At 54.3% G+C, this 26,034-nt stretch overlaps 13 protein-coding genes across 13 annotated transcripts; 9 read left to right on the top strand and 4 right to left on the bottom strand.

Moving 5' to 3' along the window:
• Nucleotides 1-179: 179 nt before the first annotated feature.
• Nucleotides 180-2,106, bottom strand: COL26b_010001 (uncharacterized protein; the record flags this gene model as incomplete). The annotated part of the gene is made up of 4 exons (XM_053182715.1): nt 180-955; nt 1,008-1,524; nt 1,580-1,927; nt 2,002-2,106. 4 exons carry the CDS (start codon nt 2,104-2,106, stop codon nt 180-182), a joined length of 1,746 nt encoding a protein of 581 aa, XP_053033349.1.
• Nucleotides 2,107-6,864: 4,758 nt separating this feature from the next.
• COL26b_010000 (uncharacterized protein) lies at nt 6,865-10,398 on the top strand (the record flags this gene model as incomplete). The annotated part of the gene is made up of 1 exon (XM_053182714.1): nt 6,865-10,398. One exon carries the CDS (start codon nt 6,865-6,867, stop codon nt 10,396-10,398), a length of 3,534 nt encoding a protein of 1,177 aa, XP_053033348.1.
• Nucleotides 10,399-10,434: 36 nt separating this feature from the next.
• Nucleotides 10,435-11,370, top strand: COL26b_009999 (uncharacterized protein; the record flags this gene model as incomplete). The annotated part of the gene is made up of 1 exon (XM_053182713.1): nt 10,435-11,370. The coding sequence occupies one exon, from the start codon at nt 10,435-10,437 to the stop codon at nt 11,368-11,370; it is 936 nt and encodes a 311-aa protein (XP_053033347.1).
• Nucleotides 11,371-11,708: 338 nt separating this feature from the next.
• Nucleotides 11,709-14,039, bottom strand: COL26b_009998 (uncharacterized protein; the record flags this gene model as incomplete). The annotated part of the gene is made up of 2 exons (XM_053182712.1): nt 11,709-13,745; nt 13,800-14,039. The coding sequence occupies 2 exons, from the start codon at nt 14,037-14,039 to the stop codon at nt 11,709-11,711; spliced, it is 2,277 nt and encodes a 758-aa protein (XP_053033346.1).
• Nucleotides 14,040-14,411: 372 nt separating this feature from the next.
• COL26b_009997 (uncharacterized protein) lies at nt 14,412-15,664 on the top strand (the record flags this gene model as incomplete). The annotated part of the gene is made up of 2 exons (XM_053182711.1): nt 14,412-14,514; nt 14,568-15,664. 2 exons carry the CDS (start codon nt 14,412-14,414, stop codon nt 15,662-15,664), a joined length of 1,200 nt encoding a protein of 399 aa, XP_053033345.1.
• A 34-nt stretch (nt 15,665-15,698) lies between these two features.
• On the bottom strand, nt 15,699-16,289 carry COL26b_009996 (uncharacterized protein; the record flags this gene model as incomplete). The annotated part of the gene is made up of 2 exons (XM_053182710.1): nt 15,699-16,024; nt 16,073-16,289. 2 exons carry the CDS (start codon nt 16,287-16,289, stop codon nt 15,699-15,701), a joined length of 543 nt encoding a protein of 180 aa, XP_053033344.1.
• Nucleotides 16,290-17,592: 1,303 nt separating this feature from the next.
• On the top strand, nt 17,593-19,200 carry COL26b_009995 (uncharacterized protein; the record flags this gene model as incomplete). The annotated part of the gene is made up of 2 exons (XM_053182709.1): nt 17,593-18,165; nt 18,601-19,200. The coding sequence occupies 2 exons, from the start codon at nt 17,593-17,595 to the stop codon at nt 19,198-19,200; spliced, it is 1,173 nt and encodes a 390-aa protein (XP_053033343.1).
• Nucleotides 19,201-19,432: 232 nt separating this feature from the next.
• COL26b_009994 (uncharacterized protein) lies at nt 19,433-19,975 on the top strand (the record flags this gene model as incomplete). Its single annotated transcript, XM_053182708.1, has 1 exon — nt 19,433-19,975. One exon carries the CDS (start codon nt 19,433-19,435, stop codon nt 19,973-19,975), a length of 543 nt encoding a protein of 180 aa, XP_053033342.1.
• An 858-nt stretch (nt 19,976-20,833) lies between these two features.
• On the top strand, nt 20,834-21,445 carry COL26b_009993 (uncharacterized protein; the record flags this gene model as incomplete). Its single annotated transcript, XM_053182707.1, has 1 exon — nt 20,834-21,445. The coding sequence occupies one exon, from the start codon at nt 20,834-20,836 to the stop codon at nt 21,443-21,445; it is 612 nt and encodes a 203-aa protein (XP_053033341.1).
• Nucleotides 21,446-21,955: 510 nt separating this feature from the next.
• COL26b_009992 (uncharacterized protein) lies at nt 21,956-22,510 on the bottom strand (the record flags this gene model as incomplete). Its single annotated transcript, XM_053182706.1, has 1 exon — nt 21,956-22,510. The coding sequence occupies one exon, from the start codon at nt 22,508-22,510 to the stop codon at nt 21,956-21,958; it is 555 nt and encodes a 184-aa protein (XP_053033340.1).
• Nucleotides 22,511-23,014: 504 nt separating this feature from the next.
• On the top strand, nt 23,015-23,551 carry COL26b_009991 (uncharacterized protein; the record flags this gene model as incomplete). The annotated part of the gene is made up of 1 exon (XM_053182705.1): nt 23,015-23,551. One exon carries the CDS (start codon nt 23,015-23,017, stop codon nt 23,549-23,551), a length of 537 nt encoding a protein of 178 aa, XP_053033339.1.
• Nucleotides 23,552-24,154: 603 nt separating this feature from the next.
• On the top strand, nt 24,155-24,757 carry COL26b_009990 (uncharacterized protein; the record flags this gene model as incomplete). Its single annotated transcript, XM_053182704.1, is given in 2 exon segments — nt 24,155-24,675; nt 24,694-24,757. 2 exon segments carry the CDS (start codon nt 24,155-24,157, stop codon nt 24,755-24,757), a joined length of 585 nt encoding a protein of 194 aa, XP_053033338.1.
• A 557-nt stretch (nt 24,758-25,314) lies between these two features.
• On the top strand, nt 25,315-25,869 carry COL26b_009989 (uncharacterized protein; the record flags this gene model as incomplete). The annotated part of the gene is made up of 1 exon (XM_053182703.1): nt 25,315-25,869. The coding sequence occupies one exon, from the start codon at nt 25,315-25,317 to the stop codon at nt 25,867-25,869; it is 555 nt and encodes a 184-aa protein (XP_053033337.1).
• Nucleotides 25,870-26,034: the final 165 nt, after the last annotated feature.

The following is a 26,034-nucleotide window of genomic DNA, read 5'->3' as shown; positions in this document are numbered from 1 at the left end:
TGTCATGTCTAATCGAACAACTGCTGTAGCAAAATTGCCGTCAGGTCAACCACGACATTAGTATCCCACAATCTGAATGAACGCCCACATATCTTTCCGTCATGTTCAAGTGTTTCATTATCCATTATTTACCAATCTTCGGAAGCCTAACATCTCTCTAATCCTTATGCCCATGTCAGCTACCGTCTCTGATGGCCGGAATCCAGCTCAGAATACCCGGGCGTCGGCCCCGAGTGCCATCCCATCCCCTGAAGCTCCGCTCTCTGCTGACCCGGTACCTGATAGCTCGCCTGCTGTGCCCCGGACGCCTGATGAACCGGCTGGCCGTGCGCCTCTACCGGCGTAGTCTGCCCCTGAGGCTGCGCGTAACCGCCACCCTGCAGCTCAGGCGGTAAAGGCAAACTCTGTCCATACTGGTTCCCGAAGCCTCCATGAGACTGAAGCTCAGGGGGCATATACTGTCCGCCGGGCTGCAGCTGCCCGTTGGTGTTCGCCGGCATCTCAGGCACAGGGGGCGTGTGGCCTTGACCAGGCAGCTCCTCCCCTACCGGCGACTGTCCAAATCCACTGCCACCGTATGCCGACGCCGGCGAGATGGTATCTGGTCGCGGGGAGCTTACTTGAGAAACGGTCATCGAGGGGCTTTTGGGTGGTAGCTCGGTAAGCATGGTGCCGCCCAGCTCAGGCTTCCCAGTCGTGTCCGGCGGGCCGATGGTCGACGCCAGAGGCAGCTTGGTCTTCTTCCTGCGGCGGTAGATGAGGAATGCCACGAGGCCGGCGATGCTGAGCGCTCCGACAAGCGCGATAACGCCGCCAATGATGATCCCGATACCCGGGCGGCTCGAGCTGGTTCCCGCGCCGCCGGATGTGCCGTCAGAGGTGGCGGTGCCCGTGGGCTGGGCACCCGAAGTCCCTGATCCCGTACCCGTCTTCGCGGTGGGGTAAGTTTGAGCAACTGCATTGGTTAGCCCATCAAAAACACAAAAGCGTTGGGCATAGGTTCCTACTTGACTCGGCCACCGTCGCGACCACCGCCCCCTTGGCCGCGCTACAGTAGTAATCCAGCACACCCAACGCCGATGAGATATCCGCCGACGCGGTCGAGGTGCAATACCACTTGACATCCGACGTCAACGTGTTGCTTACCATAGCCGTCACGCCGTCCTTAAGACACATACACGAGGCCAGCGCCTTCGGGCCGCTCGGGCAGAGGTCCCTCGAGATAGAGTACATCGCGTCCGACATGCCCGACTGCGCGCAGGGCACCAGCGAGCTGTACTGCGAGAGCGCGGTGATGTAGTACGTCATGTCGCCGGGCGGCGGCGTCGGCGTCGGGAAGGCGGTGGTGCCCTTGTTCATGGCGCAGTAGGCGTCGTAGAAGTCGCCGGCGGAGGTGACGTCGGCCGCGTTGGAGCACGAGTACCGCACGAGCGACGCGATGGAACGGCTCACGCGCGCCGAGTTGTCGTTCTTTGCGCAGATGCAGGGCGCCATCAGGCTGGCTGGCTCGGGGCACAGGGACGTCTGAAGATGGATGTCAGGTCTGCGTCTACGACACCCTCACCGGGACGGAGCTTACCATCGAGCTGATGGCGTATGATACACCAGACTGGGCGCAAGGCGCCATGTTGGAGAAGGCGGGGACGTCAGTCGCATATTGCGTGACGATGTTTGTTGTCGGCGTTGCGAAGGTGATTAACGAGTCGGGATTGCAGTACTGGCTGATGACGGCGGCGACACTGGTCTGGTCGTCTGAAGCTGATGAGCCGCAGCTGTAGCTGACGGTTTTGGAGATGGACGAGGTGATGGCGGCCAGGTTGTTGTTCTTCGTGCAGATGCATGACTGCAGATCTGTTGGAGCTTCGCCGCAGGCCGAGTATGTCTGAGAGAAGATGTTGTATGAGATGGCCGTCTGGGCGCATGGTGCCTAGTAATGTCAGCTTCCGGTGTTTGAGGGCATCTCCAGTTGGATTGAGGGAACTGATGCGAACCAAAACTTACCAGTAACGTGTAGATGGACAGGTCCGTCACATAGACAATGTTGGCAGCCGCTGCCACACCGCTGATGTACAGAGACAACAAAGACGGCATCAATATTCGAGCCATTTTCAAAATCAAAGAACCATGCAAAAGGGCCGGAAGAATGGAACGACGAAGACGCCGGGACAATAGTGACAGAGAGGGTTCTCAAAGAGGATGTCTAAGAGAAGAGAACGCAGCAAACCCCCCCTCCTGAGGAAGAGGAAGATGAGCGCGGGGAAGGCATACAGCTTGAATTCGCATCAAGCCACATCCTATTCCGCACCCCCTGGACGAGTTAGTTCCGCATCGCGGAGTGGCAGATTTGGTGGTTTGACGGGCGATCACTCCATGAGGCACACTTTACCCCTGTCACGATAGCGCCAAAGCAGCCCGCGCCCCCCCTGCCAGCTGAAAAGCAGCCAAGGGCGACCTCAACGTGATCTGATCCCGCGAATGACGGAGTCAGGTTGAACGATTCTGCCTGGGTCGAACTCCACTCGCGGCAACAGAGCGACTTAACTCATCTGAGGAAGAAGAACCGAGGTGGTTCGGCAACACGGAACATGCTGGAGCATCTGGAGACTGGCACGCAGCATCCCGAGCGAACGTCTCGCAATCACACCGTCGACCGTTGGAGATAGGAGACACGATAACGGCGTCTCCACGCGATTTTCAGCTGAAGCGGCATGGCGTCGCGCAATCAAAGACGACCCTTGCTGGCCAGAGAGCGGCTAGCGTTGGCACACATGGCAATGCGATTTGGAGAGGCTGCTAGGCTGCGTCAAGCAGGATGCGCTTGATGATTCCGATACCGCAGTTGGCAGTATCCTTTCGGCACGACTCCGACAACTCCTCCAAGTTGACTCACAAAGCCTAGGTACGGATACGCTTCTTGAGCTTGCTGTGGGGTTCTTGTTCACGTTGACGGTTGACGATGATGGGTCGCGCGAAATTGAGTCGGGCGCCAGCGAACGCCACAAACAGGGACCTGCAGCAGTTCAAACGTGAGCGTCCAAGGCCATTGGTCGAGCAAGGACGAAGTGCCCGACAAAAATGTGTCCAGCTGTCTTTGGCGTGCAGCGTCAAATTACTGGCAGGGCGAGTTAGCGTGAGGTTGAAAGAAGCAGTGCTCCATCTGCCATGCGGCCTATCTCCGTGCCTGGATGGACTTTGAGTGCTGACAGGGGGCCAAAGAAACATGGATCCAGTGTTGGAGGAGGGATTCAGACTCAGAGACATGGAGCCGGCGATGGAAGGGATTGCCCTAAGATGAGGGATGACATAAGCCAATCACATGGACTCGGCCGGACGGAGCGGATCATCAGCACGGATCTTCCAGCAAGGTACCATACCTTAGGTAATCAGATTGGCCAGACTGCTTAGGTAAGGCAATCTTCAATCGAGCGCACATGCGGCATGGAGAGAGACGCCACGCAAATCTCACTTCAGTTCAAGCATGGCACCTCTTGGGCCAGCCCCTTCGATGCTGCACAATATACCGATGTCGCCAAGGTGATCTTCCAAAGTTTATCGTGAGGGATCTACGCCCTGTGGTATCATTCAATCTTGTCAACTACTTCTTAAACTCTGACTTTTCGCCGCCATCACAAGCCTCACCGGTTATTATCTTGTTCCTCATCCCGCCTGATGATGCCTTCAAAGTCGCCTGGTAACCTCAGGCATCACGCCGTAAATCTCCCTCCATAACCACCCGCCATATCTCCAAAAGAACTCGTCAATCTTAAAGATAGGCGCCTCGATATGCTGTCCCTTTTTGCGCCAGGCGTACAAGCGCACGTACGCTTACACGTCGGGCATGTGCCTTGATTCAGCTTAACGAGGGATGTAGGAACGTCGCTGTTGCTACTGTCTTGCTCGTCTGCTGGAGCCGACTCGATCATGTCGGATTTCGTCGCCAACCTCGGCACTGCCCTCCGTTCCTCGTGTTGGATAGAGCCTTCTCTCTTCCTCTTGTGGGCATCAGTCCCCGTGAAGAGATCACCCGGTGACCTTTTTATCACGGCCATCTTTTCCTCTGAGGCGGCTTTCTCCAGGGCGGCTTCCTCCAGAGCGGCTTTCTCCCGAGCGGCGTTCTCCAGGGCGTCTTTGATAAGTACCTGTTTGGCCAGCTCCTGCCAGAGGCCCAGGCCTATTGCGTCGTGAATAACGGGTGCCTTGACCAGCTTGAGACACTCCCGCCACCCATCTTTCTGTTCCAGACGACCAATCTCCATCATTCGGTTCATTGTGACATCGCAGGTGATCTTGACGTGGCCGTTCTCGCACTCGGTCTCCCAGGTTCCCATGACGAAATTTTTGATAAGCCCCACGGCCTCTTGGACGGACTCGCGTCTTGCATGCTCAACTTCGACCACAGTCGTTACTATTTCATCGAGATCTTGTTCTTTGAGCTCTAGTTGTTTGAGCTCTAGGCGCTCCTGCCGGCGAATTTTGGCTTTGGGGTCACAGCTGCTGGACCGGGACCCCTTCCTGGATGTGTTTCCCGAAGAATCTTGCGTTACAGGAAAGGTATCTTGCGTTGTCTCCTCGGAGGAGGTTATGTTATTTACGCTGGGCTCGGTGATAGTGTCAGACGATTCGAGGGAAGACTCGCTGGTGATGGATCTGGCGGATCTGATGGAGGTGGAGTCGCTAGATTCGCTGCTGATGGAATCGTTGGATCTTCGGCTTTCTTGATATTGATGTTGGGTCTCGTTAATTGAGGCATCGAGAACTTCCCCAGTTGTTTGGATGTTATCAGGGGAAAAGCAGCCCCCGGCTACATCAAGAGGTTTGGCCGTCGTGATCGCCGAAACCGCTTGCTTCAGGAAGGGTGTCTGGAGAGTGGCCATTTTCGAGATGGGAACAAAAATTCTGGTAGAGATGCTTGGTGAGGAGGGCTGCTGTTGAAGACACCGCTGTCTGATCAACTAATTGGGAATCCAGTGATTGAGGGAGATCTCGAGGCTTTAAGAAATTTCAGCTGTTCACGTCGTGACCGGCGATGTTGTCAATTCGGGGAAAGAGAAGAAAATTCAAAAACCTTGAGACTTTGCAGTCCGTAGATAGTAGGTTCAATGACGCAACGGGCGGGGTCTCGAACAAGTCTACTGCAGCGACAAGGCGTTCCGCATTCGTCAAGTGTAAACACAAACCACACATATCCGAACTGGTCTGCAGCTACCACTGGTAATTTCAACTGCTCGTTTTCAGGGTCTTCAGCCTCGAGGAAAATGATTGATGTTTCTGTCTGTACGGATACCAAAAGTTCTAATACTCAAACGCTTGGGTTTCGAGGAAAATGTTATGTAGTTTTCGAGTACCAACGCGGAAACTGTTGCCTGATCAGCCCTGAACTTGTGGAAGGCCGTAAAATCGATAAAGCTACACGTGAAGATTTAACATCTGATAATCTGGCGCCTTGAAATCATAACTCTGTCAATCGTATATTCGACCAATAGGCGTCGAATACCGAAGGCAATCCAGATGTTTAAGGTTGACGGGCCTCGACGGGCCTCATCAGGGTGCAGTTCGTACGGTTGTGCGTCCCGTCCCGTCCGTTCTTCCACCGGCACTGCGGATTCTGGGGTCGAGGGGATTGTGGCGCAGAGACCCAGGCTCTCGACCGGTCAGCTTCCACAATTATCTCGGTGGGGGTCGGTCAACGCTCGGTCAAGGTTCGGTCAGCTGCGACTTCACCTCATCATCACCAGATCGCAATCTGTCACCGAGACAACACAGGGCACCCCGTATGCGCAGCAAACAACACTTTCATTTTGGGCGAAAGAAGTGGGTCTCCTGCAACTCTCTCAAACAACATGGGCAGCCTTTGACGTGAGCTCGCAAGTGTTCTTTGATCGCTTTGAAGTTTGAAGCGGAGCTGCCTGTGCCTTCCGCCTGCTAGCTCCTTAGTTTCCATTGAGGTGTCTCCCAGTATTGAGGTCCTGCAAATAGCGCAGATGGTGTGCAAATACAGCCCCAAGCTGCTCCAAAGCCTCCCGAAGAGGCCCTGGGGCTTGCAATGCCGAAGCCCAGAGGATGCTAGGTACTTGCGGTTCGCACCCGCTACCCTGAACAATCCCATTGTTAAAGTTTTCAAGTGAAAGAAAGAAGCAATGCAGTCTTCTTTATATTCCACGGCTGTTGAAAATCAACAATGGACCTCCTTGAAAGGCGTTGGTTCCTGATGCTGGCTACCTTTGGTTGCGATAGGTGCCATTGTTGGCCTCCGCCATCGCCCCATATAACTACGTAGATTCCCAGGTAGGATTGAAAATGCTAATGGAGACGGCTATAATCGTCAATCGACACTTGAAATCCCTGCAGACTTGTGCATCTGAAGATATCCGGCCCTGGAGTCCGGACTCAGCCTCACTTCTTCGAGACGGCGACAAATTCCCCTTTTCGACCCAAATCAGAACCCTTTCGAAGACCAGAGCATTTTTTAAACTTCAATACCACTGTATCTCTTGTATAGCAAGCTGGGAAAACACTGGTAAATATTTCCCGTTGCACTCTTCCTCCCGCTGCCTTCGCACTTCCCCTAACGTGGCAGGCGCGCCCTCCGGATCCCAGGCACACGCGCCTTCCCACTCGACTTCGACCTGCCTTGACCTGCCTCGCCTCCCTCCCACCACCCACCTGCCCTTCCCATCCCATCCAAGAAAAAGAAAACAGTCTCAACTTCTTGCACTCTCCAGAAATCCCAACTCTTCACGGATTCTTCCCATTTTCACTTTCTACACTTCACACACGAATTTTACCACCCCATCATCAACCACCTCACTTTTATCAATTACCTATCGCCTGAACACATTCAGATCACCCCGAGAAGCGTCCAAAATGGACGAGGGAAAGCTTCCCGACCCATGGCCTCTGGTCACCAAGGGCTTCCTCGCCCTCTCCGTGGTCATGTGGCTCGTCACAGCTATTCCGTACGCCTACGACTTCCTCTCACACCTCGTCGTCAAGTACTTCTGGGAGATCCTCATGATATTTCTGCTTTTGCACATCATCCCTTCCCTAGCCTTCTTCTTTGTTCAAGTTCTGAACCCCGTTCTCCGTCGCCTCACCCCGTCCCTGTCCTGTTCGCCCGAGACAGCCGCCAATATCCAACAGACAGCGTACAACTACAGCATACTCGCCATCATTCCTCTTTCTCAGCAACTTCTCGATGGCTTGTTTAAGATACAGAAAGCTTTGGTCTCGGGTCTCGTCACTATCACGGATCACCACACAGTTTTCGGCAAACTTTGCGCCTTCTCCATCGTCATCCAGGACACCTTTCGCGCCCTTTGCGGCAAGAAGCCCGTCGATATTCTGGATGAAAGCGACCGCACTTATTACAAGAAGCGCATCGATGAGTTGACAGAAAATTACCGCGACACGAGGACCGAAAGGAACCAGTGGAAAAGCAGAAGCGAGAAGTGGGAATCGAACTGTAAGGCCTTGGAAGCAAAATTGGACCAACAGTGCGATCGCAACGGCGTGCTGGTGTCGCTTCAAACCAACGAGAGGAACGAGTGGGACACGCGTGAGGAAGCGCTATTCGCAGAGATCGAGAAACTACAGGAGAAGGTCCATAACAAAGTTCAGTCTTGGAAGGTCCAGAAGACCATTCTGGATTTAGAGAGAAAGGTTGTCGAACAACAGGAACAACTCGAACAATACAAGCCCGAGTCGAAGGCCATCCAGACGATCAAAGACCAGCTTCAGGACAAGGACAACCAGATCAAGGCTTTGGAGAAGCAAATTGAGGATAGACAAGACCTCCACGAGTGGAACACCAAGCTCATCGCCGATTACGAAGGTCAAGTGCGCGATTTGCAGAATAAGCTCAGAGACGAGGCCAGGAGGCTTGGTCTCAAGGCTAGCGAGCATTGGTCAGAAGCTGAAATGTGGAAGAAGAGTCACGAAAAGCAAGCAAAGAAGGTCGAGTCCTTGAAGAAGGAGGTTGAGAAGCTTGAGGGAATGGTCGGCAAGGACCAAAAAGCCGAAAACGACAACATGGCAGCAAGCAACAGACTGCTTAGAGAAACGAACAAAAACCTGCGGAATATCATCAAACCTCTGAACATCCCTGCGGAGCTTCTCGATGTCATCCACGAGCCCGAAACCCCGAACAAGGTCGAGGCCACACTGGCAAAGCGCAAGGAGGACGAGTACGCAACGAGGATGAACCATGAGAAAGATCTTCTACAAGACCAACTTCGAGTTGACAGGGAGGAATTTGAAAAAGAGAAGAATGAGATACGCGTGGAATATGACGGTTGGCACAAAGACAAGTCGATCACCGAGAAGGATTTATTTGACAAGTTGCAGGCGGTCGATGAGCAAAAGAAGACGCTTGCGGCTCGCGAGAACAACGCACAGCAAACAATTGCCGCCAAGGACGCAGAGATAAATAGACTCAAGGAACAAGCCGCATATGATGATAGCAAGGTCGCAAAAATCCGAAACTCGTACGACAAGAAGAGTCAGGAGCTTGCAACGAAGAACCAGGAGCTTGAGGAACTGAAGAAGGCCCGCACCAACGTCGGTACCGACATCAACCAGCAAGTCCAACGGTTGTCAACGGCTTTGTCGCAGGAAAAGCAGAAGAACGCCAAGCTTGGCAACGACCTCACTCAAGACCGGGAAGCGATTGAGACTGAGAAGCGCCAGGTCCAACAAGATCGGGAAGCTATTGAGAATGAGAAGCGCCAGGTCCAGCAAGACCGAGAGAAGCTCGAGAAGTCCACCGCATCTGCGGAGCAAGACTTCAACAACAAGAAGCAAGAAATCGCCCAGCGTGAGCAGGAAGTTCTTCAAATACAGGCAGAAGTGCAGGCTCAGGCGGACCAGCTGGGCAAATCGGCCACTCAGAACCAGTCCCTCGCAGATGTGGAGGGCCGCGAACAGCAGCTTGCGCAGTGGACTCAAACGTTGCACCAGCAGGAGGCCCAGAATACTGCCGATCACCAACAAATTACCCAACACCAGCAAGAGATTACCCAACAGCAACAGGCGATTGTCCAAGAGAGGCAGGCCATGGCAGAGCAAGTGCAACAGCAAGTACAACAGCAGGTACAACAGCAGGTACAACAACAAGTGGAGCAACTGGTACAGCAGCAGATGCAGCAGCTCGAGGAAGAGCTTGAAGAGCGGCAAAAAGCCCTCGCCAACGAGAGAGAGGAGTTTGATAACGAGCGAGAGAGATTGCGAAAGGGTTACCAAGCCGCCAATGACAAGCTCAACGAGGAGAAGAGACAACTGCAGAACGGCGGACACGACTCGTCGGAAATGAACAAGAAGATGGCCGAGATGATCAAGAGTCACACCACGCAGTACGATGAGATGGAGCGTCTCTTGCATGCCAAGACCATGAAGGAGGCGAACTTCATGAAGGAGCGCAAGAAGCTAGAGGGGCACATGGCGAGAACCCAACGGGATTGTGACAGACTCCGAGCTGAGAACCGGCACCTGAGAGGCAAGACAGCTGGCGATGCGGCCTCTAAGACGGGCTCAAGCAGCAGCAATACCGGCCAGAACCCATCGAAACCAGCTAACAAATGGGCTGTTCCCGCGACGATTGCTCTTCCAGGCCCTGCCACCCCCAACGCTTCGAGCAGCAACACGACTGCCCAGGAACACTCGGAGCCGCCCAAGAACTGGATCGTTCCCGCAAACAATGCTATTCCAGGATTAGTCGCTACCACCCCTGGTGGTGAGGCCGCGACAGCTCAAGCGTCATCGGCCAGAAAGTCATCTTTCGGTTCTCTGTTTGGATCATCTCCCGCCCAAGGACCTGCGCCCTCTCCCGCGCCCTCTCCCGCGCCGGACGCCACTGGGGATGTGTCCATGGAGAATGCTGAGCCGCAGAACGAAACGATGGCAGACCTCTTTGGCGAAGAATTCGAGAAGGAAGTGGACCGCGAGCTGGATGCAATGAAGGAAGAGGAGGAGCAAAAGAAGTGGAAGAAGATGATCGAGACGGAAACCCTGAGGAGAGAAGAGGCGTGCAAGAAGATGCTCCAAAGTTCCGCGTTCACCCTCAACGTCCCCATTAACACATCCACTGGGCAAGCGACCGCAGAGACGCAGCCCACCTCGTTCTTCCAGAATCTTGCACCTCCTCCAGACCGAAAGATCGCGCAGCCTCGGGGCCAAACACCCGCAAAGCAAGAGACCGAAGAGACGCAGCCCAACCCACTCTTCGCAGCTTTTCCGGAAAGAAAGATTGCGAAGCCTCGTCGCCGAATCACTCAGGAGCCTGCCCCGCCACCGCCAACACCTCCTACTCCGAAATTCGGGAACAAGAAGGTCCGCCACCCTCGTCATGCGCAAAAGGCTCCCAAGAAGCTCCCCAACGGCGAAGCCCCGAAGGGCCCCAGCTAGGAACCGGGGTCCCCGTCCATCAAGACGGATCAGCCTATGGAAGGGGTAGAGGAGCCCAGCGAGCCGCAGACTACTGCCACCGAGTCCGCGCGCCCCAAGACTGCTCGCAAGCAGCCGGTCACCAGCAATCCTGATCGACCCAAGACCGCGCGGAAGGCGCCAGTCAAAAGACCAACGCAGTGGAATCTCGACGTCGAAATCGAAGACGGCGAACCGCCCCTCCTCATGGTCTACCATGCCGACGAGACTCCCGAAGAATGCGTGAGGAAGTTCCTGGACGACAACGATCTGCCCCTCGCGTTTCTCGAACGGCTAATGAACTTCATCAAGAAAAATGTCAACCACGAAGAACCCGAGCCCGAGCCCGTCCCGAAGGACAGAAATATCAAGACCGCCCGCCGCCGCGTGGCCGACCGCAATTTCATGGACAAAGAGTCCCTTACCCCCGACCGCGAACCGTGGGTTCGATCAGATCCCGTCGCGCAGGCTTCCAACCAAGCGCCTGCGACTCCCCGCCACCCCCCGCCCAAGAGAGCTGTACCGCAAGAGGACGCCGGGGCATACCTCCACCGACTGCGAGAGCTTGCGGCCGGAGGAGCATACACCGTTCGTCCAACCTTCCAATCACGCTCCCCGAAGCCCTTCACCGACCCGTTCCCCAAGGAGGGCGACCCAGAGTTTGGAAAGCACCCCGACGCGGATTACCTGCCTCCGGGCAGCAACGACACGGAAGACGAAGACTCCGATCAGGAGATGCAAGAAGAAGACTCGCACGAAGAGTCAGAGTTCAACATGAACTGGTACAGCAATATCAATGGCCCAAATGCCAACGATGAAGGCGATAGCCAAGAGGCTCACAGCCCGGATGCCCACGGCCCAGATCTCTTTGGCCCTAACGGAATAGATTTCGACGTGGCAAAGGACTTCGACATTGGCGATAATACTGGCATGTTCCTATGCAAATACAAATAGGGTACACGAGCGAGGGGATGATGTTGGATTACGACACTAAGATTGGTTTGCGACGTTTGTTTAGTTTTGATGACTTTTTTCTTGCTTTTCGCCGATGGTAGGCACAGGTTTTGTTTGCAATGTTTCCGCCCGAGGAAAGGGCTTGGTCTAGGTCAGAGATGGTCAACTAAAATTGGTGTGGAAGGTTAGGAAGGATATGGACCCAGACCGAATGAATACAATGATGCTTCGATAAAATCGTGCCCGTGATCGCGAGTGGCGACATGCCTTGGAGCTGCCGGCGTTGGCAACGTCAAAAATGTGCATCAGATGATCCCAGAGTTCCATTCATCCATTATCTAAAAGTCCTCGATATCAAGCCCATCAACCTTGCCCAGGAAATCCCCGCCTCCACCCCTCAACAGCTCATCCACATCCACACCACCCGCCGTCAGATACTTCTCGCTCACGCCCGCATTCACCCTCTTGGCCAACAGCTCCCTCAGCTGCGCCCTCATGGCCCCCATCTCCGCCTTGGTCAGCCCCTGGTTCTCCTTGAGCTTCTTCTTCCGCTGGCTGCCGCGGCCGCCCCAGGAGCCCGCCTTCTCGAGCTCCTCCGAGTCGTACTCGACGCCCAGCTCCTCCGCCGCCGCGCGCGCCCAGTCGTCCTCCTTGTTGCCCTTCTCCTTGGCCAGCGTCGCGTCCGCCAGCTTCTTGGCCAGGTCCACGCGCGGCTTGAGCTTGGAAGCGACGCGCCGGTCGATGTCGATCGTGCGCATGAGGTACTTCTTCTTGCTCGCCTGCTCGGCGTGCACCTTGGCGGCTAGGCGGCGCGTCGGCACGACTTCCTCCGGCCCGCAGAGGATGATGCTCAGACCTGTACGCTCTGCGCGCGCCGTACGTCCGGAGCGGTGGACGTACATGTCTGCTGCGCGGGGAACGTGGTAGTGCACGACTTGGTCGATGCAGGGAATGTCGAGACCGCGTGCGGCGACGTCGGTGGCGATGAGGACGGACGTCGTGCCCTCCTTCGTGGCTGTGAAGCGCTCGACGGAGCGAAGACGAGCCTTTTGCGGCATTTGCGAGTGGAGAGCTAGCGCGTTGAGGTTGAGGTTCTGGAGGAAGGGCGTGAGGCGGCGGACGGCGGAGATGGAGTTTGTGAAGACGAGGGTGCGGCGGTTCGGGTTGAGGAGCAGGACGGTGTAGAGGTAGAGGTCCTTCTCCATGGCGCCGCACTCGATGAGGCCTTCCTTGAGGCCGGCGGCCATTTGCGCAACGGGGTTGACGTCGATGAGCTTGGGCTTTTCTTCGCGGAAGTTGAGGCGTTTGAGGAGGTACTCCATCGATTCCTCCTCCGACATCAAGCCCCATTTGCCCTTGCCTGCGAGCTTTTGTTGCAGGCCCTTGTGAAAGGTGGCGGAGAAGACGAGGGTCTGGCGCGGTGTGAGATTTTGTTTGTCTTCGTCCTCGTCGAGGGCCTCGCGGTCGAGTGCGTCAAGGATCTCGCCTGCTTCCTTGAAGTGGCCTTCGCTGAGCAGCCTGTCGGCCTCGTCGACCACGAGGTAGCGGATCTTCTTGAAGCCGGACAACAGTTCTGTGCTGGAACTAATGACCTCCCAGAGACGGCCGGGTGTACCAATGACGATATCGGCCTTGGCGAGCTGGCGCTGCTGCTTAAAGACGGAGAGACCACCAGTGACGGAGCAGACGAAGGGGGCGTTGGTGAGGCCTGCGCAGAGGTTCTTGATGTGGTTCGTAATCTGGTGCGCGAGTTCTCTCGTCGGGGAGAGAATTAGGGCGGTAGGGGCGTGCTCGGTGTCCTTCTCGCCGTCCTTGGCGTCAAATTTCTCGATCCAGTCCTCGACGATGGGAATCGAGAACGCGAGCGTCTTACCGGAACCAGTGGACGCCTTTCCGATGACGTCGTGGCCGGCGAGGATCTCGGGTATGGAGGATTTTTGGATGTTTGACGGCTTTGTAAATTTGAGCTTCGCGATGGCGGACACGATGGCCGGGGAGAGACCGAGGTCGATCCATTGGCTCATGTCAAGGTCTTCTTCGGCTTCCTCTGCGGCCTCGAGGGCGGTGAACACGTTGCTCTCAAGCTTGGCGTCCTCAGGCTTCGGCTGTGTCTTCTTCTGCTTTTGCTTCTTCTCCTTCTTCTTTGCGCCTTCGGGGGCATCGGCGTTCGGTTCGGCGGCGGGCTCGTCTGTTGAGTCGGCAGGTTTCTTGCTATCCTTTGCTTTTTGCTCCTTCTTGGCCTTCTCTTTCTTGGCTTTCTTTGTCTCCTTTTGTACTTCCTCCTTCTCGGCGGCCGGCGCAGGGGCAGGCTCAGAGTCGCTGAAGCCTTCGAACTCGTCTTGGTCCATCTCGTCGGCGGTGGGAAGAGCAGTCACCTTTGGGGTGGTCAGCCATGGTTGGGATTGCTTCCAAGGGGGACAAATACTCACAAACTCGACCTGGTCGCCCTTCTTGACGATGTCAACGCCCTCAATCACCTCCAAGCCGTAGAAACCCTCCGCATCGTCGAACATCTCGGGCACGTCGACCTTCTTCCATGGCAGCTTGCTGACGGCGACACTGCGCTTCTTGGGCGCGGTTTTGACGATGCCGGACTTTTGGCGCTTCTGGGGTGCCTGACTGGCATTGGAAGGCTGATGCTTTCTCTTCTGCTTCTTGAGTTGGTCCATGGCGGCAGCGGTTGTGGTGGTTGTTGTCCTCGTGATGGGTGTTCGGACTGAAAATGCCCCGCGGAAATTCTGCAGCAAATTTCCAGCAGCATTCGCGCCGAGCAACTGCCGCCAGAGCTCAGTGCTTCTGCCAGAAAATTTTAGCGGACCCGGAACATACTTCGCCCGAGAAGGTCCCCGGTGTGGAGCTGCACTACGCACCGACCACAGCTTAATTCAGCCCTACGGCCGCCGTCACCGCTGCAGCAAATTTTTTGCCGCTGGAACTGGACCCCTCCAAAAATCTACCCCTCCATCTCGCTGTGTCTTGCCGATTGAAGCATCCCCCACCAGATCGTACATCAGCCACGTCAACACCAACACCTAGTCACCATGGGTAAATCTTCCAAGGACAAGCGCGATGCTTACTACCGTCTTGCCAAGGAGCAAGGCTGGCGTGCACGCAGTGCATTCAAGCTGCTGCAGCTCGATGAAGGTGACTCACTTTACCCCGCCATGCATGAAGTTCCCGTGCTGATGCGTTCGTAGAGTTTGACCTGTTCGCCAATGTGACGAGAGTCGTTGACCTGTGCGCCGCCCCTGGTAGTTGGTCCCAGGTCCTGTCTCGTGTCCTTATCAAGGGCGAGAAGTTCGGCCGTTCGGCATGGCAGGATCGCGAGGCCAAGTTCCGCCAGGAGATGCTCGGTGTCTTCCCCTCTGCCCTTGAGTCCGAGGCACCTGAGAAAGCCGAGACCGAAGCTCAAGAGCCCCAACCCAGGAAAGACGTCAAGATTGTATCGATCGATCTCCAGCCCATCAGCCCTCTGCCTGGCATCATCACCCTGCGTGCAGACATCACTCACCCTGCCACCGTTCCCCTGCTCCTGAAGGCTTTGGACTCCGACTACGACGCCACGACCAAGAGCAAGCAGGCCTCCAGCCCCGTCGACCTCGTCATCAGCGACGGTGCCCCTGACGTCACTGGCCTCCACGACCTCGACATCTACGTGCAGTCCCAACTCCTCTTCGCCGCGCTCAACCTCGCCCTCTGCGTGCTGAAGCCCGGCGGCAAGTTCGTCGCCAAGATCTTCCGCGGCCGCAACGTCGACCTCCTCTACGCGCAGCTAAAGGTCTTCTTCGAGACAGTCATCGTGGCGAAGCCCAGGTCCTCCCGCGCGAGCAGTGTCGAGGCCTTCATCGTCTGCATCAACTTCCAGCCCCCCGCCGGCTTCCAAGCTAGCCTGGAGAACCCGCTCGGCGTGGGCCACGAGTTGCCTAAGATGGTTGAGGAGAGAACGGCCCAACTTCCCGTTGTCGCTGATGCGCTCATGCAGAACCCTATCACTGGCACCTGGGATACTGCCCCCACCGCTTCCGCGACCAAGGGCGAAGGCGAAATTGTCGAGGTCGAAGCCTACGACGAGACGGACGAGACCACTGACCACGAGAAGCACATCAGATGGATTGCACCCTTCATCGCATGCGGCGACCTTTCAGCATTCGACTCTGATGCTTCCTACCAACTGCCTGAAGACCACGTTTCTCTCGACCCTGTCCAGCCTCCTACCGCACCCCCTTACAAGCGTGCCATCGAATTGAGAAAGGCCGCCGGCGGAGCCTACGGCAAGACCTCCGTCAAGGTATAAGCCATAAAACCGCGACAAGACCACTCCGACGGTCTCAATAGTCGTCCCCATCCGACGGCCCATCCGGCATCGCGGGCCCGCGCTTCTCCAGCAGATACAGCTTCCCGTCATGTGACGCCCCCCATTCCGTCGTCCCCAGCGTCTTCTCATACAACTTGCTCGCCTGCGGCGACGACGTCAAGAGGAGGAATCGCCGTAGGTCGGGCCACTCGTTCAGGACCTCGTTTAAGCACTCCATCAACCACGGCGCGAGGCCCTTGCCCTGGTGCGCCTGCAGCACGTACACATCGGACAGATACGCCAAGCTCACGTAATCCGTGACGACCCTCGCGAGGCCAACCAGCTCAGGCCCCTTCTTCCCTGCGCGATGTGAGCATTCATTCAGAGGACAATAACAGAGTGACGAACCTGCAATCTGGGAGGTGGAATGGGGAAGCTTGTACACGCCTAGACACAGCGAGTTATCAATCATCCGCCGCAACACGCCCTCATCCACGCGCTTCGCCCACCACAGCAACTCCGAGTCGAAGGCGTCATTGATGGCATCCAGCTGGAGGAGCGAGCGATCGGTGGAGATGAGGTAGTCGTCCTTGTACCACTGCTTCGTAGGCATCTGGTTCGGCATCGTGTCTGGTACTGTGGGATTTCTCCTTTGCTGCCCAGGGCGGTGTTCAGTGGCGCAAGGGAGGACGGAGATGTAGTTGAAAAATGCCTGAAACCTTGTCGGCGCAGCGCCCGGTCCGTAGACGTACGCAAAACTCTAGACGAGGCTTAAATAAACGCCAAAAAAGACAACGGGAGGATCGAGCGTTGTGTCCGAAAACGTCATTTCTCGCCGCCCGGGTTGGGGTCTGTGAGGTTCCCATCCTGCCGGGGTGAACTCTATGTTTGTGTCTCCTCTTTTGCCGGGCATGTTTGCTATACCGCTCTTGGTAAGGTTGGTCCGGATGGGGAGATTCGGTCCCGTGCCGATCGTCGCCACGCGGGGGAATGTGGGGTTGAGCTCCGGGCGCTGAACGTGGTCTTGTCTTGGAGGATTCTCACGATAATTACCCGAGCATGAAGATTCGGCCATATGTATTCGAAGGAGACCGCATCTTTCGCGTACATCTTTTCAGCTCATGGGCTGGAGTCAATAAGGCTACCTTACCCAGCAGGCAGCCAACTTGATAGATGGTTGCTGCCTTAGGCCCCACCACAGAAGGTGAAGCTGCGGTACCTACCCTCATGGGCAACGTCCGTTTCTGAGTCTATCACCAACAAGCATCCGGCCAGATGGTCGAGGGGTGGTTGTGCGATGACTAGCGACCTGCGTTGACGTTCCGCGGCTACTCATGGCACGAATCGTTCGATCCTCGATAGCGCCACTGTTGGACCATTCTCTTTTTTTGGTCTCAAAAGTCGGATTGTTTTATTTTTCCTCCGTCCACTCAGTCGCTTCGACAGACGACAACAGTAGAAAGAATAATGATGATTGAGACGACGGATCAAGAAAGTAGATCTCGCAAAATCTAAGGAAGAAGAGTACTGAAGCTACAGACTGACTTGATTGCGTAACATGCAACTTTCCTCCTCGTTCTCCGCGTTGTCGTGTTGAGTAGAGTGAGCTGTCCGGCTGCCTGTCCTCTGTCGAGTTTGACCGACACGCACGACAAGACGCTTTATCTTCAAAACAAGGAAGGAGCGGGAACAATGCTCCCTCCTTCAAATTTTCCTTCCGCCTTCTTGCCTGAATCTCTTTCAGGTTGAGCTTCTCACCAACAAACAAGTACAAAGACTCTGGCATCAACCAGAAGCAGCTTGTCTTTGCCCACTAGACTTGCTTTCAACTTGCTTCAATCGAAAGAAATGTGAGCTTGTTCCCATCCAATTTTCACCCTAATACTTGCTGACATTACCTGGACCAGAGCCTTGACCTTCGTCCCACTATGGAGCAAGTCCATCGAATTCTTGCCGAGCTCTCCGGGGAATCTCGTGACATTGCTCTGCGCCGCGCCCTCGAGGAGACGGCCCGGGACCACATCATTGGTCTCCTCATGCACGAGGACTACGACCGCGTTACCCAGTGGTACGCCCACGACGTTACAATGGTGTTGGGTCTAGATACCACACTCGACGGCGAGATCCTCAAGGGCCACGACGAGGTTATTCAGCACTTTGCCAACCTCCAGGAGCAAACCGACATCGTCGTTGTGCCTGTCCTTACTATCGCCGACCGCGGCCGAATAACCGCGTATACCGAGACGTATTACAGGTGGCTGGGCAAGGACGACAAGGACGACAAGGACGACGGCGAAACGTTCGTCGAGGAGCCTGTTGAAGCGCCCTTTGTGGGCTGGCCGGCGGTTGTATTCGGCGATGTTCTCAAGGTACGCGAGGTGGTCGTGTTTGACCTCAACGCGGAGATGAAGGTCAAGCGTGTGGAATGGCGCCAGTTGGGAATGGAGCACCTTGGAGAAGCCAGCGTCGACGCTCTTGCATTGCAGAGTGAGAAGCTCAAGGTTCGTATTCAAGGGGATGTATGATGGATTGCCATCTGAGGCCGGACTGGAAGGAACCTGTTATGAATTGCATGGGATTGGGTACACTGCCTCAAAAAGAACAGAAATGGCATACGGAGAGGGGCTGGCTTATACGGAAATACCCTGCAAACGTCTGTCCATTATACTTGATAACCTGCCACCCGGGTGGATTTTCAAGTGGAAGGAACTATCACAACCCTTGAGGACATCCTTGACGGCTTGACCCTGGAGCAAGTCCGCCCTGAAAACCTGTTCTCTCCCGTGCACCATCTCCGTTACGACTTAGGTCTCTGTAAACTCAGCTGCGAACCTCGGAACAGAGGCATTTCTCCTTCGCCCAGTTTCGTTGTACTGTAACAGACTCAAGCACATCTTCCTTGAGACACACCAATCAACCACAAACGCAAATCGCAGCTTCCTCCTGCCCCCAAGCGCACCATGAGCTCAAGAAACCAACACACACGGTTCCAAGTCTTCGCGGATGAACTGACCGGCGACTCACGCGACCGCCCCCTGCGATACGAGATCGAAAACAAAATCAGCACCTCCTTCGACGACATCAACGAGAAACGCTGGGCGAGCGTCAAGAGCTACTTCAACGATGACGCCCGAGTCATCTTTGGCTTCAGATTTCCAAACCAAATCATCGACAAAGACGTTGACCTGGTGATCGAGCGGATCAGAGAGAAGACCGACGGCATGCGGCGCGTCACGGTGCCTACCTTGGTGCTCGTGGACCGAGGGCGGGTAACTTGCTTCCTGACCAACTTGTGGATCGAGATCGACGAAAGAGATGACGACGCGACGCTGGATCTCGTCGAGGCAGACACGCTGTTTGGAGAAATGCACGAGGTGGCTATTATCGACCTGGACGACGAGTACAAATTCAAGCGTGTCGAGTTCCGGACTACGACTCGGCAGGAGATAAGACAAAGGGGGACCGTGGAGGATTTCGAATATTTGGTGCGGAAAACGAGAAGGAGCGAGTATTATGTGGTCGAGTCCGACGAATAATGTTGATACTCCATTGAAAATTCTTCTGTTAGCATATAGGTGAAAAAATCGAAAAAACTCGCTCGCACGCTGTTCGTGTTCAACCTACCTGCCGTCTCCACAACAGCATCTCACCTTTTGCCTCGCCCTAACCGATGGCCGCTCTTGCCTTTTCCTTCGCCCCCATCCTTCTGACTCCTGCCAAAGGGGTTTAAATTGTTCTGTCATCGTCGCATCCGCCATCGCAACCATCATGTCGACTGAGAACGAGTACGACCGCGCAGACTTCGATGTATACGTCGCAGAACTGGCTGGTTCGTCTCACGACCGTGCTATGCGCCCAGCTATCGAGCAAATGGTGCGTCAATTCTTCCGCGCGACCAGTGGCACCAAAATCGACGTCGATGTCGCCATGAGCTTCTTCAGCGACAACCCAACCGCCATCGAAGCCCTTAAAGGACTTGGTGAAATATATATTGGAGCGGCTATGTTAAAGAAATGGATTGAGAGCTGGGGCGAGGAGAGGGCGCAAACCGTCCAGAACATAGTTGTTGTGGACAGAGGCCACGTCACTTGCCATGTCGTCACCTTCATTTTCGATGACGAGAACCCCGAGATCTTCAATGAGTACCACGGCGTTATCATCATGGATTTGGACAAAGGCAACCGCATCGAGCGTTACGAGTCCCGCGCTACCACCCGCGAAGCAAAGGAGCACAAGGGAGGAATAAAGCGATTCGATGCTCTCGTCGAAGAGGCCGAGGAGGACGCCATTACCGTTGACTGCTTGTCTTGATCGGGAGGACTAAGGAACCAGAGCAAGGTAGGTTTCACTGTTGACGCATATTGCGTCTTGCCAGAAAAGCACTTCTAATATGTTGCCAGATTTGAGCGAAAACATCTGCTGCCTATTTCGCCTTTCGTTCTTGTCGTCTTCGTTCTCACCACGTTCCGTGCTCATCACCGTCGATGTTGACTTCGTCTTCGACACCACCATCACTGCTCTGAAGACTGCCCACTACGTGGACAACAACGCTGGGCAGACACACATAATATCCGGAGGGCATCATCAGTGGGGATACTAGGCAGTCATGGAGCTAGATAGCTATCATGAATTCAGAGACACCTTTTCCATGAGCAAATGCGCGTAAATAGCCTCATTTATCTGTCTACTGAAACTCCTCACTCCCAGGGCCAGATGTTGTATACGTGAGGTCTTACCCACAGAAAATTGAAAAGCTTTGCCGCCTGAGACAGAGTTCCAGACATGCCTTCCAGGTGCGCAGTTGGATCAACTCCACGTGAGATGCTTCGACTCGCTGGCCATATTTGGCATCTATCTGCTATGATTGGTAGAATGGCGTCGTCCGACAAAGTTCTCAAGCACCCAAAGCGGTGGATTCGCGCCACCCTCTCCCCGCGCTTTCCCCCCCAAAAGTTTTGTCGCAAGCCACCACCTAGTCTCCATCCCCAAAACAACAAGACTGACTCGGTAATGGTAAAAGGAATCGAAAAAGACGGAATCACGCTCTCAAGTCTCGAAAGACCCATAACGCGCCGTAAATACACGGATACGGATTCAACCACTTCCTCAGGTAAGACATCCTCCCCTCTGAAAATTCCACGACTGAAATCCTAACTCGTCATAGAAACCATGGACACACCCGGAACACCCTCGAGCGAAAGCCTGGGAACCACGGCAAGCTACATCCCCGTCTTTGCACCCCGCTCGCGGGATGCAAACAATAGCAGTCCCGAGCCTCCCGAGCCCGCGTCCCGCGAGGACTTCGATCGCCTCGAGAAGGAAGTCTCCAGCCGCTCCTACGATATCGCCATGCAAAGCATCCACGAGACCGCTATGCGAGAGTTCATCAGCGCCATCAGCTGGAGCCGGTGGTCTACAGTTCAGGCCTGGCTCGCGGACGATGTCGAATTCGTCCAGGTCCCGCTTCGTTTGGGCGGCATATGCCATGGCGCCAAAGAAGTCGTTACCCATTTCACCGAGATGCAAGCCAGCGGACCCGTTTATTTTGAGGTCGACTACATGATTGTAGACCAAGGATACGTCACGTCCATCGTTGAGATGAGCCAGGACATCCCTGCCGAAAACGTCCGTACCGAGCAAATTATTGCCTGGATCATCAGCCTCGACGATGACAACAAGATAATCCGTATGGAACACAGAGATATCGGAGCGAAGAAGTACCGCCAATTGAACCCATCTCATAGGTGTTCCGAGGGCGACTACTCAGAGTTCCAGATTTAAGTCTGGTCTTCTGGTGGAGGACGAGGAAGCTGCAAGGAACGACCTCCTTGTCCATGATAGTCAATTATGGATTACTCAGTTGCTACGTTGTTCACAACGGAGACCCTTCAACATTGGTAAGACCTAATCTGGAAAGAGACATTTTCAGCAATTCCGAAAAGATTTTCACAGTTAAGATAACGTATGGAAAAGAAAATGTTTTGTGAGCTTGAAGTTACCCTGCAAAGAGTGCTAGGCAATTAGAAGCAGCAGTTGTAGTCCTGAATCTTTTCATGGGAAGGTGATTTTGCAATCTCCTTTTGTTTTGAAAACACAGTGAGTGTTCTTGATGAATGATGTCTGAGTACATGAACGGTTGTCTTGCTCAAGTCCCAAGCTTCCTGCCTGACCAAAGTGCTATTTTTCACCCTGTCATGATATCAAATCCTCCCGCCCATGTCCTTGCAAAATGCACCTATCCTCCGTTTCAATTGCTCCTGAACGCATGGTCCTGCCACGTTAGTTGCGTGCTCAGAAGGATTGGTAGATGCGCCTGCTCTTCGAATCCTCCAACATCTTGTCAAGCTCGTCCATGTGGAATTTCGTCTCTCGAATGATGCGTTGCTCGACGCGCCGGAACCTGCAGCTGCTGTCGAGATCGAGAATGAAGACGTACGTGGTCTTTGTGAATCCGAGACTGTCCTTGGAGCGCAGGAAAACTTCGACGTGACAGGTGATGCGGCCGCGGTCGATGAGGATGATGATGGGCACGGCCGTTCGGTGCAGGCGATCCAATTTCTGAAAGGCCACCGCAATGCCCTTGTGACCGGTGAGGCTGCCCTCGGGCCGCGCGTATCCCTCCGTATGGCGCAGCATGTCGATGTTCTCGACGTACCACTCCGTGAAGCCATTGGGGTGATAGTCGGCCCAGTCGAAGAGGTAGTTGAGTGTGTGTTTGTAAGCCTCCTGTCGGAAATTGGAATCTTGGGTTGCAATGGAGATGTTCGCGCCACCCCTGAGAGTGACCAAGTCTCTGACTGACTTCCGGATGTCGGTGGCCGACATCTGGTGCTCTTGCTGTGACATCTTCGCGATGAGTTTGTTTGGGAAGCCTTTCGTGCCAGACGAATGGATAGTGTGCTTTGCGAGATGTGTTCTGAATGGGAAAGTTGTTGCAAGTTGAGATGTTTGGTGAGAGAACTTGAAGGATTGAAGAAGAGGGAGTTCAGACTTTATAGACGCCAGGCGAAGGCATTCCAACGGCGGGCATCTCACCCTGGAGGACAGTGAATTTGAGTAGATGGGATGAAGATTGACATGCGGAGGAGAAGCCTACTGTAGGTCCAATCGGCAAAGCACCACGGCCTAACTGGCAGATATCCTCCTCGAGGCGCATCGCTTCCTGCTATTTACCCTGCCAGATTTTATTCACCTCGAGCTCACCTTGGCCTATGAGCCCCACAATTGCTCCTACTCCTGCCTGATGGTGTCGCTCCGTCCTTCACGCTCCCAATTCAAGGAAATTCACTGCAGCCTTTCGCCAACCACAACCACCACCACACCACATCCAATCCAAAGATCGATGCCAAAATGACAGCTCCTGGTGACGAAGAGAGCTTCCGCCGCCTTCTGGAAGAAATGTCAGGCGGCTCCCGAGATTATGGTATTCGAAAGACACTGGATCAGAGAGTTCGCGCCTACTTCCAGAGCCTTGACATCGGACGCCCCGACGAAATCGCGAGTTGGTACGCCAACAACGTCATCCGAATAACGAATACACAGGTGCCCGGAGGCATATTTAAGGGCACGGCAGAGGTCCTCGCCAGTCACCAGAATGATTATTCGAATCAAAGGAGAGGAGGATGGTCTGCTATTACAGTCCCCTCCTGGGTCATTGTTGACCGAGGAAGAATCACCTGCCGCATCGAGCGATTCTTCTACAAAGATATCTGCAAAGAGGTAAGAAAGTACACCAGTGTCTTGGTATTTGATCTGGACTCGACCGGACATGTGAAGAGGGTCGAGTACAGACGGATCAAATACTCCATCGAGGACGGACCCGTTGAGGAGCTTATTGAGGAGGCGAAAGCGAAGCAGGAAGACATGCAGACCTCCCTCGAGGCCTGAGCCTACGTCTCTACATTACGTATGCTCCAAATCTCTCCCCAAATGGCGCCGGTCGTCCCCATTCCAAAACCTGTGCTGACTTCATGGAGATAGGCTCGCGCAAGGAAAAGCAGCAACACCAAGAACAGTGACAAAGACAGCCGAAGACGTACAAAGGCATCGAGGATAACGCAGAAAACAGTGGATGAAGTTAGTGGAGACAAACGCGGGAAACGACTGGGTGTTACCTTCATGGTCTCTGCAGGGAAGCAGCAAACATCTGGCGGATAGAGAACCAGGGAGATCCGTTTGTGCAGGACAGCCATTATTGTGGCACGAAGTGCTGCAAACATCGAAGAAAGAATCAGAAGCCTTGGAATTGCACCCCCTACGCTGCTTGTTTGTGTTCCGTGTTCTATTCGTGGTGCTTCGATTTGCACTCTCCCCTGCCAAGTACGCTGTAAACGATGGCGGCGAAGATGACAGACTGAAGATATATAAAACATCGGTGACGCACGGGATTTCTCACTAAAATACGGATTCAGCATCGACAATCACAATCAGTCGGCCTTCGACATTTCTACTCTCCCCCAACGATAAAGGCGTAGCCATCGACCTGTCGCCATGGATCTCTCGATTTTCTCGAAGAAATATTTCTCGAAATATTATTTCGACCAACCTCAAGATTTGGCACGCATCCTCGACGAGATTTCAACCGAGTCTCGCGCCATCAGCATGCGTCCCTTTCTCGAGAGGATGGCGAAACATCTGCTGCACCTTCTAGAGTTGGATCCTACCTCATTCGACGACCGTCGCTCATTCTGGTTGGACCCCAACGCGACTATGATATTTGAAAGCGACCCTGGCCGTTCGATCGAGGACGGTTGGAATATGTTTGTTGGCAAAAAGGAAATCCAGGAGTTCTTCATTAAGCTTGATGAATCGATCAGACGTCGGTTCGAAACCACACACCTCGATTTCATTCTGGTCGTCGCAGACCGAGGTCGCATCACTTCTCTCTACAAGCGCCACAGGAATAATAAACACGGATCGGACGAGGATATTGACCTTATCCTTGTGATTATGGATCTCAACGCGTCCAACAACATTGAGCGCCTGCAGTATCGTTATCTGGAGGAGAGCGAGTATGCCGTTAAGGACAGGTGGGAAAGGTCATCGGAATCGATGAAGAAGCGTGGTCTGATTATTCCGAAGCGGGAAGAATGAATGGAACAAAGAACCTGGCAATTTGGGCAGGCAAGACTTGGAGATTAGTGGACAGCTCTTTTGTGGAAGCCGGAACAGATCTGGGTACTTGATTTGAAAATTGAAGGAAGTTGGCGAGAGGTTGCTATGCTTTATTTACACATCCATTGTGGCAAAATGTCTTGAATCGAAGGGCAGTTAACGGAAACAGCAAAGACGACGAGGACGACGAGGACGGGCGAGACAAGAACGATAGGGATGAGGAGAAAACTAAAGAGAATGCGAGCGATGAATAGTTCCAGCGATAGGGTAAGATCTAGGCCAGAATGCACTTGGGGTAGGGAGGCGCGAAAAGTCTGCGTGTAGCTTACGCCTGCCTGTATCGGTCTTCTCAGATATCCATGGATACTTCCACCTTTCCTCTCATCTTCGATTCAACAACCCACACCTCCCTGCAACACCACCAGCATACTGTGAAGCAACGATTGAGTCCCAAGCTCAAGCAAAGGTGCGAATCACTTTTCCGAGTCCAAAGCAATTACGGTGCCGTACTGACTACCTTACTCATAGCTTCCGCAATGGACATCCCAGACCACATGATGTTCTCTCGCCGCCTCGCTGAGCTGGCCGGCCAATCCCGCGATCACAACCTGCGGCCCTTGCTCGAGGAACGAGCCAACAACCTCATTGATGATCTGTTTTGGGGTGAAGACGATCTCGCGTCTGAGTGGTTCGACGCCAACATCAGCTTGGTGATCAACCTCAAACAAAACCCGGGCACGATTTTCCTCGGCAAGCATGAGGTGATGGAGTACTTCAAGAAACTCTACGAAGAAGAAGACACTTACCAGTTGCGTCGTTTGAACTTCGTTCTCATTAGCGCGGACCGAGGTCGTGTCACTTCCCACATCGAACAGTTCTCTGCACAGTTCAACGTGGACAGCCCGGTCGGCCCGACAAAGAAAGAAGTCATCCTCGTTACAATGGATCTCAACGATTCCAACAAGATCCAGCGCATGGAGTACCGTCTTCTTTGCAAAGAGCATGATGCAGAGCAGACCCCGCATTGGGATTGGGATGAAACTGTCGATTCTCTCAAAACCAAGCCCGTCGTCATCGACTACAACATCTGAGTGCGAAGCCAGTGAGCGCCAGAGAGGGCAAGAGCGATAATAGAGGATGACGAGGAGGAACGGTGAGGCAAGACGACAGAAAAGACAGAAAAAGCATTCGAACTGAGATTGAGAGGTGGAAATCGCATGGAAGAGAGAAGATATTATCAAAATGGATTCAATGGA

This window comes from Colletotrichum chrysophilum (assembly GCF_026319265.1).
Source record: "Colletotrichum chrysophilum strain AFK26 chromosome Unknown scaffold_102, whole genome shotgun sequence".
Classification (NCBI taxonomy): domain Eukaryota; kingdom Fungi; phylum Ascomycota; class Sordariomycetes; order Glomerellales; family Glomerellaceae; genus Colletotrichum; species Colletotrichum chrysophilum.
The sequence above is the reverse complement of the archived record's forward strand: the minus strand, read 5'-3'. Positions and strand labels throughout refer to the sequence as shown.